The following is a 15,905-nucleotide window of genomic DNA, read 5'->3' on the forward strand; positions in this document are numbered from 1 at the left end:
GGGCCGCATTTGAATTCGTGACGGGCCGCATGCGGGTTGAGAACCACTGGATTAGACTATGGTGGGCCACGACAATCTAGAAAGTGAATGAGAAGAGCCGCTTTACCTGCTCTGAATCTGAGCTGTTCGTAACTCAGGTGTTTCATGATGTGAGGCTGTCTTTGCACAATGAATAATCTCATTGTTTGATTTGTGCTCATCTAATTTTATGATGTTTTCTTTATGAGGCAACTCACTTATTTCACTGGACTATCAAAAACAAACATTAAATTAATATCAAAACTTAACATTTTCTCTTTGAAATTCCTGAAAAGAAGAAAAAAAATAAACCTTTAAAAATGTCATATCAGCCCTAGGTAGCACACGGTGATTTCTGCAGTCAGCCTGGTTAAATGTGCATGTCACACCTCTGTGGCGTCTTTGATCTCCAGTGTGAAGGCGTGCAAGTTCTCAGAGTCTTTCCTCAGGTCTCTCATGTCATCTGTGCTGCCCACCCTAAAATCAGCATTTCTGCAGCGAGTCTTCAGATCGTCCAGCTCCTTCTCAAAGTGTCCGATCTAAGAGAACACAGCAGACGCTCAGTCAACATCAATATGACAGGTAATCAGAAATGACTGTGTGAACATGTGATTATCGGACTCTACCTCCTCCAGTATTCCAGTCATGACGGGGTCCGAGTCTTTCTTCTGCTGCAGGTTTTTCTCCAGTGCTTTCACAGACATGACCTGCCACAAAACACAAGCAAACACACTTCAGATCAGTCTGTGCAGGACTCAAGGGACTGGACGTGTCTGATGCTGGTTCATCAGGTCTTCTGTGCAGTACCTGTGCAGATGGAGCTCTGGACGCAGGAGGAGCGACGGCGGCTGGTTTCGGCTGAGCTGGAGAAGCACTGCTCTGAGCGGCCCGAGACAACACTACGACACAACAAGATTTCACACCTTAATGCATCTTTGATGACTGTAGGGGGCTAAAGATGTGTGTAGAATGATCCTAAATGTCAACATACAACAATTTACGAAATGTTCATCTTTAAAACATGAGTAACGTGCATCACCTACAGAATGTTTACAAATACCTTTTTGTGGTTCAGAAGAAATATCATCATGTGGAGGCAATGTTCAAAAATTTGGAATAATATATTTGCTTTATTTATTAATTATATATTGTGTAAAATTCCATAATATACACTACCAGCCGAAAGTTTGGGATAATTACGATTTTTGAACGTTTTTGAAAGAAGTCTCTTTTGCTCACCAATGCTGCATTTATGTAATCAAAAATAAATTAAAAACCGTAATATTGTAAAATATTTTAAAAAGCAAGTTTCTATGTGAATATATTTTAAAATGTAACTTATTGCTATGATCAAAGCTAAAACTTCAGCATCCAGTCTTCAGTGTCACATGATCCTTCAGAAATCGTTCTTATCTGCTGATTTGCTGCTCAAGAAACATTTCAGCTTATCATCAATGTTGAAAACAGTTGTGCTTTTAGTGATACATTTTATTTTTCTGGATTCACAGATGAATGGAAAGTTAAAAAGTAGAGCATTTATTTGAAATAGAAATCTTTCCGTAACATTATAAATGTTCCAACTATCGAATTCGAATTTCGAATTCGCAATCTTAGTGTCACGTTTTACAAGAAAAGATAATGGTCTGTTTTACTTATATAATAATAATAATAATATTATATATTTGCTTATATAAGTTATATCTATACACCTTTCACTTTTTAAGACTAAAACAAAACATTGGATTCATTGTTATTCTTAATTAAAAAGCACAACAATAAAACAGTAGGCTACAATGACAAAGGGAGAAGCACTGCTCTGAGCGGCCCGAGACAACACTACGACACAACAAGATTTCACACCTTAATGCATCTTTGATGACTGTAGGGGGCTAAAGATGTGTGTAGAATGATCCTAAATGTCAACATACAACAATTTACGAAATGTTCATCTTTAAAACATGAGTAACGTGCATCACCTACAGAATGTTTACAAATACCCTTTTGTGGTTCAGAAGAAATATCATCATGTGGAGGCAATGTTCAAAAGTTTGGAATAATATATTTGCTTTATTTATTAATTGCATATATTGTGTAAAATTCCGTAATATACACTACCAGCCGAAAGTTTGGGATAATTACGATTTTTGAACGTTTTTGAAAGAAGTCTCTTTTGCTCACCAATGCTGCATTTATGTAATCAAAAATACAGTAAAAACCGTAATATTGTAAAATATTTTAAAAAGCAAGTTTCTATGTGAATATATTTTAAAATGTAACTTATTGCTATGATCAAAGCTAAAACTTCAGCATCCAGTCTTCAGTGTCACATGATCCTTCAGAAATCGTTCTTATCTGCTGATTTGCTGCTCAAGAAACATTTCAGCTTATCATCAATGTTGAAAACAGTTGTGCTTTTAGTGATACATTTTATTTTTCTGGATTCACAGATGAATGGAAAGTTAAAAAGTAGAGCATTTATTTGAAATAGAAATCTTTCCGTAACATTATAAATGTTCCAACTATCGAATTCGAATTTAGAATTCGCAATCTTAGTGTCACGTTTTACAAGAAAAGATAATGGTCTGTTTTACTTATATAATAATAATAATAATATTATATATTTGCTTATATAAGTTATATCTATACACCTTTCACTTTTTAAGACTAAAACAAAACATTGGATTCATTGTTATTCTTAATTAAAAAGCACAACAAATAATAATAATATTATATATTTGCTTATATAAAAGTTATATCTATACACCTTTCACTTTTTAAGACTAAAACAAAACATTGGATTCATTGTTATTCTTAATTAAAAAGCACAACAATAAAACAGTAGGCTACAATGACAAACTAGCTTACATAACGTTTATTAACAAAAACTAAAAAGATGAGGCATGGCATACACCACATCCTGTATTATATAATGACTAATAAATTACAGAATGCTTAGCAAACAATGAGGAAATAAACAAAAAATTAAAGAAAGCCTCCATAGCGTAACGTGAGGTAATCAGCAAAGATAACAAGCTTTTCAAAACGTAAACAAAAGAAAAGTAAAACTAAACTGGCTGACGGTGACAGGACTTTTTTTTCCACAAGAATACCAACATGTTCACCTCCTTTGGTTTAAGAAGCAGCCTTTTACTTTACTTGAGCTTGAAAACCAAATCCTCCGTCTCCCATCAGTTCCTCAGTATTCACGGCATTTTAGCCGCGCGCAGCACACACCTTCGTGCTTGTGCTGATGCGGTGAGTATAAACCAGGATCTACACCTGAAGCCCTCACGCTGAAAGCGCCTCTCTTCACGTGATCAGTGAATTCTGACTCCTGCTACAATGTGCCACGGCTCTGCAACGCACGCGCTTTGGAGCAGCGCAGACAATGCACTCGTACAAATGCGACCACATCAAATTTTAACTCGCACATTCTCAAAAAACTGTTGCAGTCTAGAGCCCTGATAATTATTACAAAGTAGTTGCTCATTTGAGCATATAATACTATGTCTTTTTGACATTTAAACATCGTTACATTTTAACAAATGTTTGATGCTTAATTACTGGTATATGCTCTTCAGCTGGCACACGCATACGTATTCATGTCAGTTTTTGCCTTTATAAACGCCAATTTGTTCTTTATTTCTGATGTAGGACACAATGGAATTTAGGATTTGCGTTTTGTAAATGAGGCCCTAAGAATAAGCTAAAGGGGTGAAGGGCATGAGGTGAGCTTGTACCTGCAGGGGCAGCTGGTTTGAGTGCCGCTGTCATTGGACCGCTGACCTCCGCTGCTGCCGGTTTGGGTGTGGAGGTCAAAGAAAATGGTTGGGCAGCAGATGTGACTGACCCCAGAGAGTCCACTCCCAGAAACCTGAAGAAAAACACGGCAAACTCTCAGCTGATCCTTCAGTATTATCCATCTAATGTAATATATGAGATCACGTGCTTACCTGTCAGTGAGGTTCATCCTGATGGCAGGCGTTGCAGGCTCCGCCGGCGCTTTGGGGCCGCTGATGATGGGGGACATGGCTGGTGGACGCTGAGGAGGAGTGGCCGCCGGAGCACTGCTGACCTCCTTCGGAGCCAATGAGGAAGCAAAGGAGAAGGCAGGAGCATCGGAGGAGGGTTTGGGAGCGCTGAAGGAGAAACCTCCTGTGGCGGAGCCCAGCGAGAAGCCTGAGGAGGTGGTAGAACCCAGAGCAGGAAGAGAGAAGGAGAAACCAGTGGAGGATGCAGAGGTGGGCGGAGCCAAGGAGGTGGCAGCAGTGGCTGCTGGTGGCGGGGCTGTGAAGGATAAGGTGGCTGGAGGCAGGGCCGTGCCAGAAGATGCTGGGAAAGATGGGAAGATGGAGGATGCTGCAGAGGCGGGAGCAACAGAGGAGGACAACGACTCTGAAACAAAGTGTGTTAGAGCACAACAAAGTCACTGGACTGGTGCTGGACAGCAAACGCTGCATAAATCACTTCTAAATCATGATTTGTCTGCGCTAATCAATAATAGATTTAAAGTGCTAGTGAATTAAAAATTAATTAAACTGACTTCAAAGCACATGTAGGTTTGCCTGGCACAGTAAAGGCCCGAAACACTTCAAGCGGAATTAAATGAACTGGTGTGACGTCACTTTGAACAAAACAAAGCCAAAAAAATTTGAAACTTTACAGTGAAGTCACTCTGACTGGTCACTCTCAACACCTTGGTTAACAACTTGGTCTGTGGCAATTACGTAATAGGTAGAAAACAGATGATGTTGAAATCTTCTCTGGTTCATTTGTTCTGTTCAGACACGAGTAAAAACATGAACACACTGAAGAGCTGCTTTTATAGTAGAAATGAAAGTGTAATTCTGATTGAAAGTAATACTGACACAGTTTTTTCATGTTCAATAGTATAAAGCAGCTTGCTGTACTGAAGTAGGCCTGGGCAATTTTTCCAATTTTATTTGAATGTAATGTTTTGCCACAATTAGATTTTTTATAAATCCAGGAATTGTCATTTTGAACAGAAATATTACCAAACGTTGGAATTAGATATGTTGACATTATGCGAATGATTGTTAAGAGAAAAGAATGATCCGATTGTTTCATGTGACGCTGCAAGAGACGTGAGTGCCATGGTCAAATGCGCTTATATTGCTGCAAAGGTATCTCTAACTTTTTTGTGAAGAACAAAACATGCCGTGTGTTTACTGGGGTCTTAAACAATGGCTGTGGTCTTACTGGCAGCAGGCGCTCTCTCTCCTTCCTCAGGCAGCGGGACAGCAGCCACGGTCAGCTGCTTGACCCCTGGGTTGAGGTTCAGTAGAGAGAAAGGACACAGGACTCCATCCGTAGACAGCAGCATCAGCGTTGGCGCTGGAGGCAACCTCTTCTCATCAGCTGAGGATGCAAGAAAACCATGACAACACCATGTTTACAAAATGAATGGATGAGTGGATGAAAAGCTAAGAATGATTTATTAGTGCAACTTTAATATAAACAAATGAGGATGAACAATTAAACAATAAAACTGAAACCGCAATATTTCGAAGTGGCTCAGTGCACAGAAAATAATGCTTTTCACAAACTCCACCTCTGCAGGCGTTGTAAGTTTATTGTGCACTTGGGAATACAATTTTTGCTAAGTTCACTTTATTTACATTCACATGATTTCCAACAATTTTGTGCTGGGACTTTTCAGCATTTCACCAATATTCAGCCGAATAAAAGCTTGAGAATTTGACAATGAATGTTTCAGCATTTGAACGTTTGAATGAACTAATTTAAGACATAAATACTTGTAATGTTAGTTGGTTCTTGTAAAGCATGAACAAGTGCAAACGCCCTTGAAAGTAGCTATTTCCATTAGCAGTAGAGTCTTTGTTCTTTGTGTATGGATGTGTCAGCAGCAGCAATAGGAAACATTTTCTTAGGAAAAGAAATGTCATATCACAGTTTAAACAGACATTAGAAGTTTATTAGCTCTTACACAGGTGTATGTCTTCTTGGCTGGTGTAATCGATGGCCATGCCGACAGGAAGTGTGTCCTCGCTGTTCTCTGTGACGGGAAGCTCCGCACGACTGGCATCTTCCAGCAGCCACAGCTCCCAGTTCACCTGCACACAACATCACATCAGACCACTGTGACTAACACTTAATTTTTAGGATTTCTTTTTTGGCATTTTCGACTTTATTACGATAGGAAAGATCAAAACTGACAGGAAGCGAAGTGGGAGAGAGATGGGGGCAGGATTGGGAAAGGTCCTCGAGTTGGGACTCGAACTTGTGACGCCTGTAGTGCAACAGTGCAAGGCTATCAGTGCCGACACTAACACTTATTTTCCTATTACTGAGATACTAGTATAGTTTAGCTATATAAACAGCTTTTATTTTTATACTTCGTTTTCATTTTACGTTTTAGTATTTTTATGTATTTGTCATTTTTATCGTTTTTTAAAAATGCCTATATACTTATTCTTTAGTTCTGTTATTCTATTACTTTAACTTAAACTTAAAAAAAGGAAATAGAAAAAGAAAATTGTTGCCTTGATACCTAGCGGAAATAAAATCTGTTTAACTTTTTATTTTTATTTTAATGGTCATAATGTTGTTCCAAACCTGTACAAGTTTCTTTCAGCTGCTGAACACAGAAGATGATATTTTGAAGAATGCTGGCAACCAAATAGTTTCTGGTCCCCATTAATTTCCATAGCTATAACTTCCTTTTGTCCATTCTACAGAAGTCAATGGCTACTGTCAACTGACTGACTCCCAACATTCTTCAAAATATCTTCTTTTGTGTTTAGCAGCTGAAAGAAACTCATACAGGTTTGGAACAACTTGAGGGTTAACAAACAATGATAATTTTCCTTTTTTGGTGAACTATCCTTTTAATTATCAAGTGTTTTTTTTAATGATTTTAGGTTTAGTTAAAGGGGTCATATGATGCGATTTCATTTTTTCCTTTCTCTTTAGAGTGTTACAAGCTCTTGGTGCATAAAGAAGATCTGTAAAGTTGCAAAGACTAAAGTCTCAAATCCAAAGAGATATTCTTTATAAAAGTTAAGAGTTAGCCACACCTACCTAAAAACCCATGTTTCTGATGTGTTTACCTTGTCCTCTTGTTTCGCGATGATGCTGACTTCAATGGCAGCGGCTGATGAAGCCAAAACCAAATCCCTACACAAGAGAAATCAGTTTCATTTGATTTATGACAACTGATGTCCTCACTGGACTAACAAAGCTCATGCAGAGCACAGGACATGCAGACGAGTCTCACCAGTCCTCGATATGGCACAGGTAGTAGTGATGCTGCCTCTCGGTGCAAGTGCCATACACAAGGTCGTTGAAGTTCAGGTAGTGCTCATCTCTCTTTTCGTCCTTTTTCTGACACACACACACACACACACACACACACACACATAGTTGACACATTGTTAGTAGTCATGTCTGAAAAGTTTTACAATGTATCATTCATTAGAATAACTCACGGGCAATGACACGACCACCAGCTCCGGAGGCGTCTCCAGAGAACCATCAGCCGCTGCATATGCCACCGCAAAGTTATACGTGCTTAACCACAAAACATCCAGCACTGCGGAGAACGAACACACACACACACACACACACACACATATAAGCACAGACTCCAGTGCTCACATGCTTACTTATGAGAGTGGAAGGCATGATTAAAGGGGTCATGAACTGCCATTTTCTTTATTTTGTACTGAGGTCCACTTATACTGTTATCAAGATTATGTTATAAAGTGAGCAAATGGTTTGTGTAATGGATGTTTACCTAAGTATTTTTCAATTCTCACACCATCACAGAGAATGATGGGATAGGGCTGCACGATTAGTTGAAATAAAACCAAAATCACAATATAGCTCAGTGCGATTATTAAATCATAAAAGATGTGAATTAATAAATATGTGCCGCAAGTCAAAAAAGCTTGAAGGTTTAATCTATGAAAATAAAGAAATTAGCCATAATATAATTTTACTGTTGTACTTAATATAATATAGTAGAATATATATACAGTACAGTATAATATTCACTGTTTAATATATTTTAATAATAATAACAACAGCAACAATTCGCCAAAATGTGCAGTACTACAAACACGAACCTGCAGCAAAACACATTTTAGATTGCAATTAGATTGTTGATTGGCCATAATGAAAGTACAGTCTCATTATGATCAATACCAAATCAGAAGCCAAAGTCTGAGCTTAAAGTTGTGGTGACACTCATCTCGTAAATATAAATCATACAGCATGACATGAAAGCATCAGTGAGGTAGATTAGCACTGACATCACATTTATACATGAACACAGTCACAGTAAGAACACAGTAAATCTGAGCCGTTGTACCTTTGACGGGGTGATCCTGACTGTAGAAGCTGGGACAGGGGATCACTTTCTTGGCCTGTAAGGTCTGAGACACAAACACACAGCATGACATTACACACTGGACTAAACTATAAAGTTTTAATAGTCACTCTAACTCTATGAGAGTACCAAGTCCACACCACAACTGTAACAATAACAACACAGAGGAACAATACCAGTGGAATCATTTTCAGAACGATGAATGATAAAAACATTAATCCATCCTGCTTTAAAGAGCTTGAGCATTTAAAGTGGCAGACAACAAAACTGCAGCATGTTTATAATGAACAGAACAATATTGTGTGTTAGTATTGAAGCAGTTATGGTGTGGAAATAGTTATCATGCTTGGTAAAGTGAAGATCTGAGGATCTGTCCGTCATAAACTGTCATGTACAGACGTACAGGAGTGAACTGAACCACTGTGGCGTCCTCTTTTCCAGCAGACACCTGCTTCCCTTTGGGACTCCAGCAAACTACAATGAGAGAGAGAGAGGAACGAATCAACATGTTTAAAAATAAGGCCAAAGACACTGAAAAACCAGTGGTGGAGACATCTGGAAACTGATGACTTTATTCAAGATTAGCACTGTGAGAATAAAGACAGCACACAGTAAACACTGACCGCAGGTGATTCCCTCAGAGGCAGGAAGCTGAGCGACCACACTGACAGAGTCCTGAACATCCAGCACCATCATACTGCCATCAGACAGACACACGGCCAGACGGGACGCGTCCACTGGACTCCACTTCAGATCCTGGACCAGCGTGTCTACAGCAGCCGCGGGTTTGAAAGAGGTGAAGGGACGCTTCTCCTGTCTGTCCTGCTGGAGCAAACACACACATTAACACTTTGGTATTCTTCTCATTCTTGATCCATGAACATACTATACATTGTTTCAATTAGTGCTGTCAAATGATTAATCGCATCCCAAATCAAAGTTTTTGTTTACATAATATATGTATGTGTACTGTGAATATTTATTATGTATATATATATATATATATATATATATATATATATATATATACAAACACACTTGCAACAACACACATACATATATTATGTAAACACATTTTTTTTGGGATGCAATTCATCGCCATTAATCGTTTGACAGCTCTAGTATTTTATTTATTTTATTTTACATCAAGGTGTATATGCCGTGCCTCCAAGCTTGCTTATTCGTTTAGCTAATAAACGTTCTATGTTTCTTATTTATTTGAATTTGGTTGCACAGTGTTTGCTGATTTTCATTTTTGTATACCTACTTATTTAAACTTTGTGTAGCCCAAGTAATTTGTTATTTTATATTAGGCGTATAGCATGGTTTATTTTTTATCTGTTTTGTTCATAAAAGTTCTATGAGTTTGGCGTTGTATTTTGTTGTTGCTTGAATTGAATCGACAGCAAATTGCTGCTAATTTGAAAGTGAAAGTAAAATGCGCACAGTGCTTTTACAAGCTATTTAAAAGAGAAGGAAAGCGAGGAAAAGAGGGAAAACTCAAATTAACTAACCTGTTTTGGGCTTATTTTTTCACTATAATATAAAATATAATTATATAAATGTAAATATTTTCCAAATATATACTGTATGCGTGTGTATTTATATAAACATAATAAATAAACACAGTACACATACATATATTATGTAAACAAAAACTTTGATTTTGGATGCGATTAATCGCGATTAATCATTTGACAGCACTAGTTTCAATAATATTTATTCTTTAAATATTCTGTATTTGACTGAACTAAACAAAAATCACCTCTAAATTAAGCATAATTTATTTCTATATAAATTAATAAAAATATTAGAACACAAATGTCAACTTATGTCAACAAATAATGAACTTATTTTAATAATGAAAGTAGACACTTTACTTGCATTTAATATGCTTTCTGCGTGTATAAAATCACTCTTGTAAATTTTATTTGATGTGGACACCAAAATGGGACATTACCAAAGACTTCATCATAACTGATTTGTAGACTGTATCCCAGAAAATTGCTCTGAATTTTCATATTTCCCATTCATTTCCCATGGCGGTCACTTTTGATTGTGAAGATCACACTACACTATTTGTTTTAAAATAATTTAACCTTTTTAAATCATGTCTACAATTTTTTTTAACCAAAGTCTCATACCATCCTGTTGGAAAAAAAAAAAGAATATAAAATCTTTTGGTCCAAAATTAAGTATAATAGCTTTAAGTCTGCATCATTGCTTCTGTTATTTTTGTGTTTATTTCTTTGAAGCTGCTTTAGAAATAAATGTGACTTGACTTTATTATGAACTAAAGTACGCCACATCATTCCACTGCTTCTGCTGCAGATATGCATGTAGACTTCAAGATCTAAAACAAACTAAACATGAGGAGCTGCTTGAAGAGGAAACAAATTAAATCAGATTTGAAGTAGTTTTAGGAGAGTTGAATGACCTTGTTGAGGAAAGTGCGGACGTCGTAGAAGTCCAGCGTGAGCTCAGCGGTGTCCCCCATCCCGCACACAGACAGCGTGAGCTCATCGCTGCTCAGAGCCATGTGATGCATCGCCACACCGACGGTCACCATGACAGCGCAGGAGCACTCCACTGATGAGACACACATGAGACACACGTGAGTCTGAGCTCAGTCACAGCAGAACGGAGTAGCGTTCACATGAGCGTTCATACCTGTGTCATTGGGGTTTCCCTCCAGACGGCCGGCTGCAATCACATCTCTCGTCCAGAACACTTTCAGCGTCTCGTCTTTGCCAACGAAAGTCAGGCCATATTTGTTGGAGATGGCGAGGAGACTGGAGCGCTCCTTAGGAAGATCCGCAGACGACTCGAACACACGGATCTTCTTCATCTGACGGAACTGAAAGTCCTGAGGAGCACAGAAGTGCACATCTACATGTCAGTGCCTATTACTGCTGTGCAATAACAGGCTTTCTGCAGGTTTATGAAGGTACATTTAAGGCCTTTTTAAATAAATAAAGTAAAGAAAATTAAAGGAGCAAATTGAATGGAACACAATATGTAACTATGGTGTGAATGTCTGGTTCAAAAGAAAGACCATTTGCCAGAGGCTCTGGATTACAGGTAATACTGCCGTAAATAATGTTTCTTGCACAGAGCGATAGTTTCACTTCAAGACCTCAATATATCGTCAGGAGCCATGGGTATTCATTTTGTGTTGCCTGACATGCTGCTTTGACTCTCAAAGTGGCGGTAGCCATTGATTTGCATTATATGAATCACCAAGGACCACGATTTCAGCTAAAAATCTTCTTTAATGTTCTACTGAAAAAAAAATAAAAATAAAAAAATAACTTTCCTACTTCTTGGATGGCCTGAGGGTGAGTATATTAACATTTAGTAAATTAACAAATTTTCATTTTTGGGTGAACTGTCACTTTAATTCAAAGGGAAAACAGGTTTTTATTCCCCATTGAAAGATATTTGAATTAGAAGACAAGTCAAAAATACTGAGGAAGATATAAATTTTTGGAGTGTATGTAACATTTAATGCCAGACTTTCTGCTCTGATTTAAAGGGGTCATATGATGCTGCTAAAAAGAACATTATTTTGTGTATTTGGTGTAATGAAATGTGTTTATGCGGTTTAAAGTTCAAAAAACACATTTTCCACATACTGTACATTATTGTTTCTCCTCTATGCCCCGCCTTTTTGAAACGCGTCGATTTTTACAAAGCTCATCGGTCTGAAAAAGCGAGGTGTGCTGTGATTGGCCAGCTATCCAATGCGTTGTGATTGGCCGAATACCTCAAGCGTGAGACGGAAATGTTACGCCCCTCACATACTGTTGATACCGTGTCCGGCCGGAGCGACGAGACATAAACATTAATACCCATTACAAACGAGGCATTTGTTGCATCCAGTGGGGACATAATTACTGATTATAATGACTTATACTGTCTTTTTACGCGTTGCATCGCGCCGCGTAAACATAAAACTCTGTCTGCATTTATGATCGGAGAAATGACAAACAACAAGTGCTACTCTACTGCCCAAAACTCGCGTTTGAATCATCAGTGGCAACGAAAAACACAGCGGCCTAGCGTGAGGGGAAGCCCCGGCTTAGCGTGCGCTGAGGCCGTTATAGAGTGAGCTGAGGCAGGCTGAACTCCGCTTTGTCCACGGTGAAAGTTGTTGTATTCCCTCAGCGACCAGCACAGATCAGCTCTAGGCATGACGAAGCGGATATCGTCCTCTTTTGGAAGACCAAACAAAGTAGTTTCGCTTTCACAACGAAGCACACAGCGGCCTAGCATGAGCGAAAGCCCCGGCTTAGCCTGAGCTGAAGCCGGGCAAGAGTGAGCTGAGGCGGCGGGGTCGAGAACGGCGGTCCCGGCAAAGGAGCGGTGAAAACGGTGAAAGCCGATCCGGCCATCCACAGCACTAAGTTGATGTATTCCCTCAGCGACCAGCACAGATCAGCTCTAGGCATGACGAAGCAGATATCATCCTCTTTTGGAAGACCAAACAAAGTAGCTTCGCTTTCACAACGAAGCACACAGCGTCTTCACGACATGGCGGCAACAACAATACTACAGCGAGAATAAAAGTTACGCCTTCTTTCTTTGCGTGAACATTTGGGCGGCGTTATGCAAATCTTCCCACATAGTGACATAGATATGTGGGGGCGTGTTCGAACGAGCCGTTTTAGGGGGGTGTGGCTGACTCTTAACTTTTATAAAGAATATCTCTTTGGATTTGAGACTTTAGTCTTTGCAAATTTACAGATCTTCTTTATGCACCAAGAGCTTGTAACACTCCAAAGAGAAAGGAAAAAATAAAATCGCATCATATGACCCCTTTAAAAAAAAATTATAACACTGATTCTAGACGTAGACATGTGGGGGCGTGTTAGAACGAGCCGTTTTAGGAAGGCGTGGTTAACTCTTAACTTTTATAAAGAATATCTCTTTGGTTTTGAGACTTTAGTGTTTGCAACTTTACAGATCTTCTTTATGCACCAAGAGCTTGTAACACTCCAACGAGAAAGGAAAAATTGAAATCGCATCATATGACCCCTTTAAGACCTTTTTAGGTTTTTTGTGGACCTTAAGAAGACGTCAATAACACAAATACAATTGTACGGATGACAGTGACGTCATAAGCACAACATGTAATACAAATAAAATCTTTGGTTTTATGGTACTGAAAATACAGAAAATTGATTCAGGTTCAGGTTTGTGTAAAAAACAAAACAAAAAAAACACAGCTTTCACATTCATTTCACAGCAAGAGTGACATTAAATCTAAAAGAAGCCTGTGCTGATCTGACTTGTTTAAAATCCCAAACACCCCAAAACGGAGACAAATATGAACAAATAATGTTTGGAGAATCTGATGGGAAACTATATTTAGCTCCATTATGCTGTCAAGCTGAGACTCGTTTTAAGTAATTAACAGACATATATGACACTTAATAACCTCCAGCATGTGTTTATGTTATTAGTTCGTGTGCTAAACAGCTCTAAAATACCTGCATATTTAATCATTTAATGCGGACTAGAACTATTTTACAAAAGTGAAACTACACCAATTCATAAGAATAAGAAACTAAACACAGGCACAAGCCACATGAACTCATACCGCCATAAACATACATCACCTTTACCTGCCACAGGACGCCTTTACTCTAATAATAATAATAATAATAATAATAATAATAAGGAGAAGAAGAAGTCATACCAGTCGGTGTCTCACCTTCATCTCTCTCTCTGGAATAGAGTCCGGATCGTCTCCCATCTTTGCAAAGCTTCACTCGAGCGCCGTCAAGTACAATAACAAGTGAATGTGTAGCTAATAAAGTTATTATTGGCGAACTAATGAATTTATCCTGGTCATCTCAAACTCTCTGCGTGCTAGCAAGAACCCGCGTTGAACTTTAGCAGGAAATGACGCGTGTTTTGACGCGGAAGCATGACATCACAATCTCGTCACACGGTAGCGACCTCTAACGGCCAAACGCAGTACAGCAGCAGCGCTCATGAAGGCAACACCGACTATTCACGTTGATAGCCTAGTATTTGAGATATCTTCCGATTTAATGCATGATACAATTGTGTAAGTGGCTCTTAGAAGGTCTACGTGAGGCGCACATTTGAACATTAAACTACTGTCCTCTGGCAAAGAAAAACTTGTTCTTTAATAGCCTAATAAAGTGACTTTAATGTTGGCTACTTCTCTCTAATTAGACACAATCAATATTGCAATAGAAATATTTAGACTCATATTCACATTTATATTCTTTGATGACAGAGAAGTGCTCTCAACTTCTCTCAAGTTATGAACAAACATTCTTCCAGCACGTTAATAGAACGCTTGTTCCAAGTTTTTTAGTTGTTAATAACGTTCTCAAAACGGTAGTACAAAAACACTATTTAAACATTGTTTATGGAACGTTTTTCTGAAACATTTAGTTAGACGTTCATCTTAGAGAAGGAATAATGTCGTATTTATTATTATTGTTATTATTATTATTATTATTATTATGTTACGTTTTTACTCGTTTCAGATGGTCCAGAAAACATTCAACATTTGCAAAATGATTAAATTGAACATTCCTTTTATATTTTCTCTAACATTAAAATAACCAAGCCAAAAAAAAAAAAAAAAATATATATATATATATTGATTAAAAATATTATGGGTTGACTAGTCACCAGTTTGACATTTTACGGAAAGAGCATCCATTATACATGCTATTACTAATAATAATGATCAAAGAAACTGAGTAAAAGGATTGTTTAGTGAAATATGTATTTTGAAAGCAAAGTATATTCACAAGGACATTTAACCCTGTGTTTATGTCTTTTTGACCCAGAGAGGATATTCTTTTCCCCAGAAATGCCAAACTTACGCAGACTTTGCTCACACAGAGTACACCAGAAAAAAGTCAACTCAACTAGCAACTGACAACTTACAACTTTTAGTTCATCTAATGAATAAAAGGCAGTCTATATTGAATTGTAAAACATCTGTCACATCAACTAAAAATGATTTAATAATTATCAATACTACACATCTTTAGCGATCTTCTTTCTTATATCATTGTAAACATGCTGATAGACAAATGGTTTAACTCACAAGATGCAATGAGATGCATTCAACACATGATTCTCAAACATGGTGAGGATCAACAAATGTTAATTCAGTAAAATATGAACTAATTGATCCATATGACAGCTGACAGTGACAACACCAGCAGCAGCATAAATTAAGCTAGTAAAATATAAAACAATGATAATATTTTAATAATAATTACCACAACATGTGTTCAAGCCGCAGTGCATGCTGGGAACTTGCTCAATATTGTTCAAAGTAAAATGATTTGTTTAGATAACTCTTTTGCTAGCATGTTTAGAGTACTCTAGTTCACACAAAATAATATACTGATGCCTCCTACTACAAATTCTTTACATTAGAATAACTTTTCTCAAGTTGGATTTGTTTTTGACAGTATACAACAACTTTTTTAAAAATGCATGTTGGCCACAATTATTG

At 37.8% G+C, this 15,905-nt stretch overlaps 1 protein-coding gene across 3 annotated transcripts in view; it reads right to left on the bottom strand.

Moving 5' to 3' along the window:
* Positions 1–14,291, bottom strand: part of LOC107741499 (nuclear pore complex protein Nup214-like) — a 51,557-nt gene extending 37,266 nt beyond the window's left edge. For 2 of the 3 annotated variants that reach the window (XM_016554253.1, XM_016554251.1), the window contains exons 1-16: positions 14,091–14,291; positions 11,060–11,255; positions 10,827–10,978; positions 9,013–9,211; positions 8,793–8,863; positions 8,372–8,435; positions 7,488–7,591; positions 7,277–7,383; positions 7,110–7,176; positions 5,987–6,113; positions 5,239–5,397; positions 3,972–4,413; positions 3,759–3,892; positions 826–917; positions 645–725; positions 408–557 (exon numbers count right to left, since the gene is read on the bottom strand). In XM_016554253.1, the coding sequence (XP_016409739.1) occupies positions 408–557; positions 645–725; positions 826–917; positions 3,759–3,892; positions 3,972–4,413; positions 5,239–5,397; positions 5,987–6,113; positions 7,110–7,176; positions 7,277–7,383; positions 7,488–7,591; positions 8,372–8,435; positions 8,793–8,863; positions 9,013–9,211; positions 10,827–10,978; positions 11,060–11,255; positions 14,091–14,147 (2,202 nt within the window). In that variant the 5' untranslated portion in view covers positions 14,148–14,291. The remainder of the gene's footprint in view (positions 1–407; positions 558–644; positions 726–825; positions 918–3,758; positions 3,893–3,971; positions 4,414–5,238; positions 5,398–5,986; positions 6,114–7,109; positions 7,177–7,276; positions 7,384–7,487; positions 7,592–8,371; positions 8,436–8,792; positions 8,864–9,012; positions 9,212–10,826; positions 10,979–11,059; positions 11,256–14,090) is intronic. The other variant, XM_016554252.1, reaches the window with a different exon arrangement.
* Between the last annotated feature and the right edge of the window lie 1,614 nt (positions 14,292–15,905).

The sequence above is a fragment of the Sinocyclocheilus rhinocerous genome, unplaced genomic scaffold, assembly GCF_001515625.1.
Source record: "Sinocyclocheilus rhinocerous isolate Xijiao unplaced genomic scaffold, SAMN03320098_v1.1 scaffold134, whole genome shotgun sequence".
NCBI classification, from domain to species: domain Eukaryota; kingdom Metazoa; phylum Chordata; class Actinopteri; order Cypriniformes; family Cyprinidae; genus Sinocyclocheilus; species Sinocyclocheilus rhinocerous.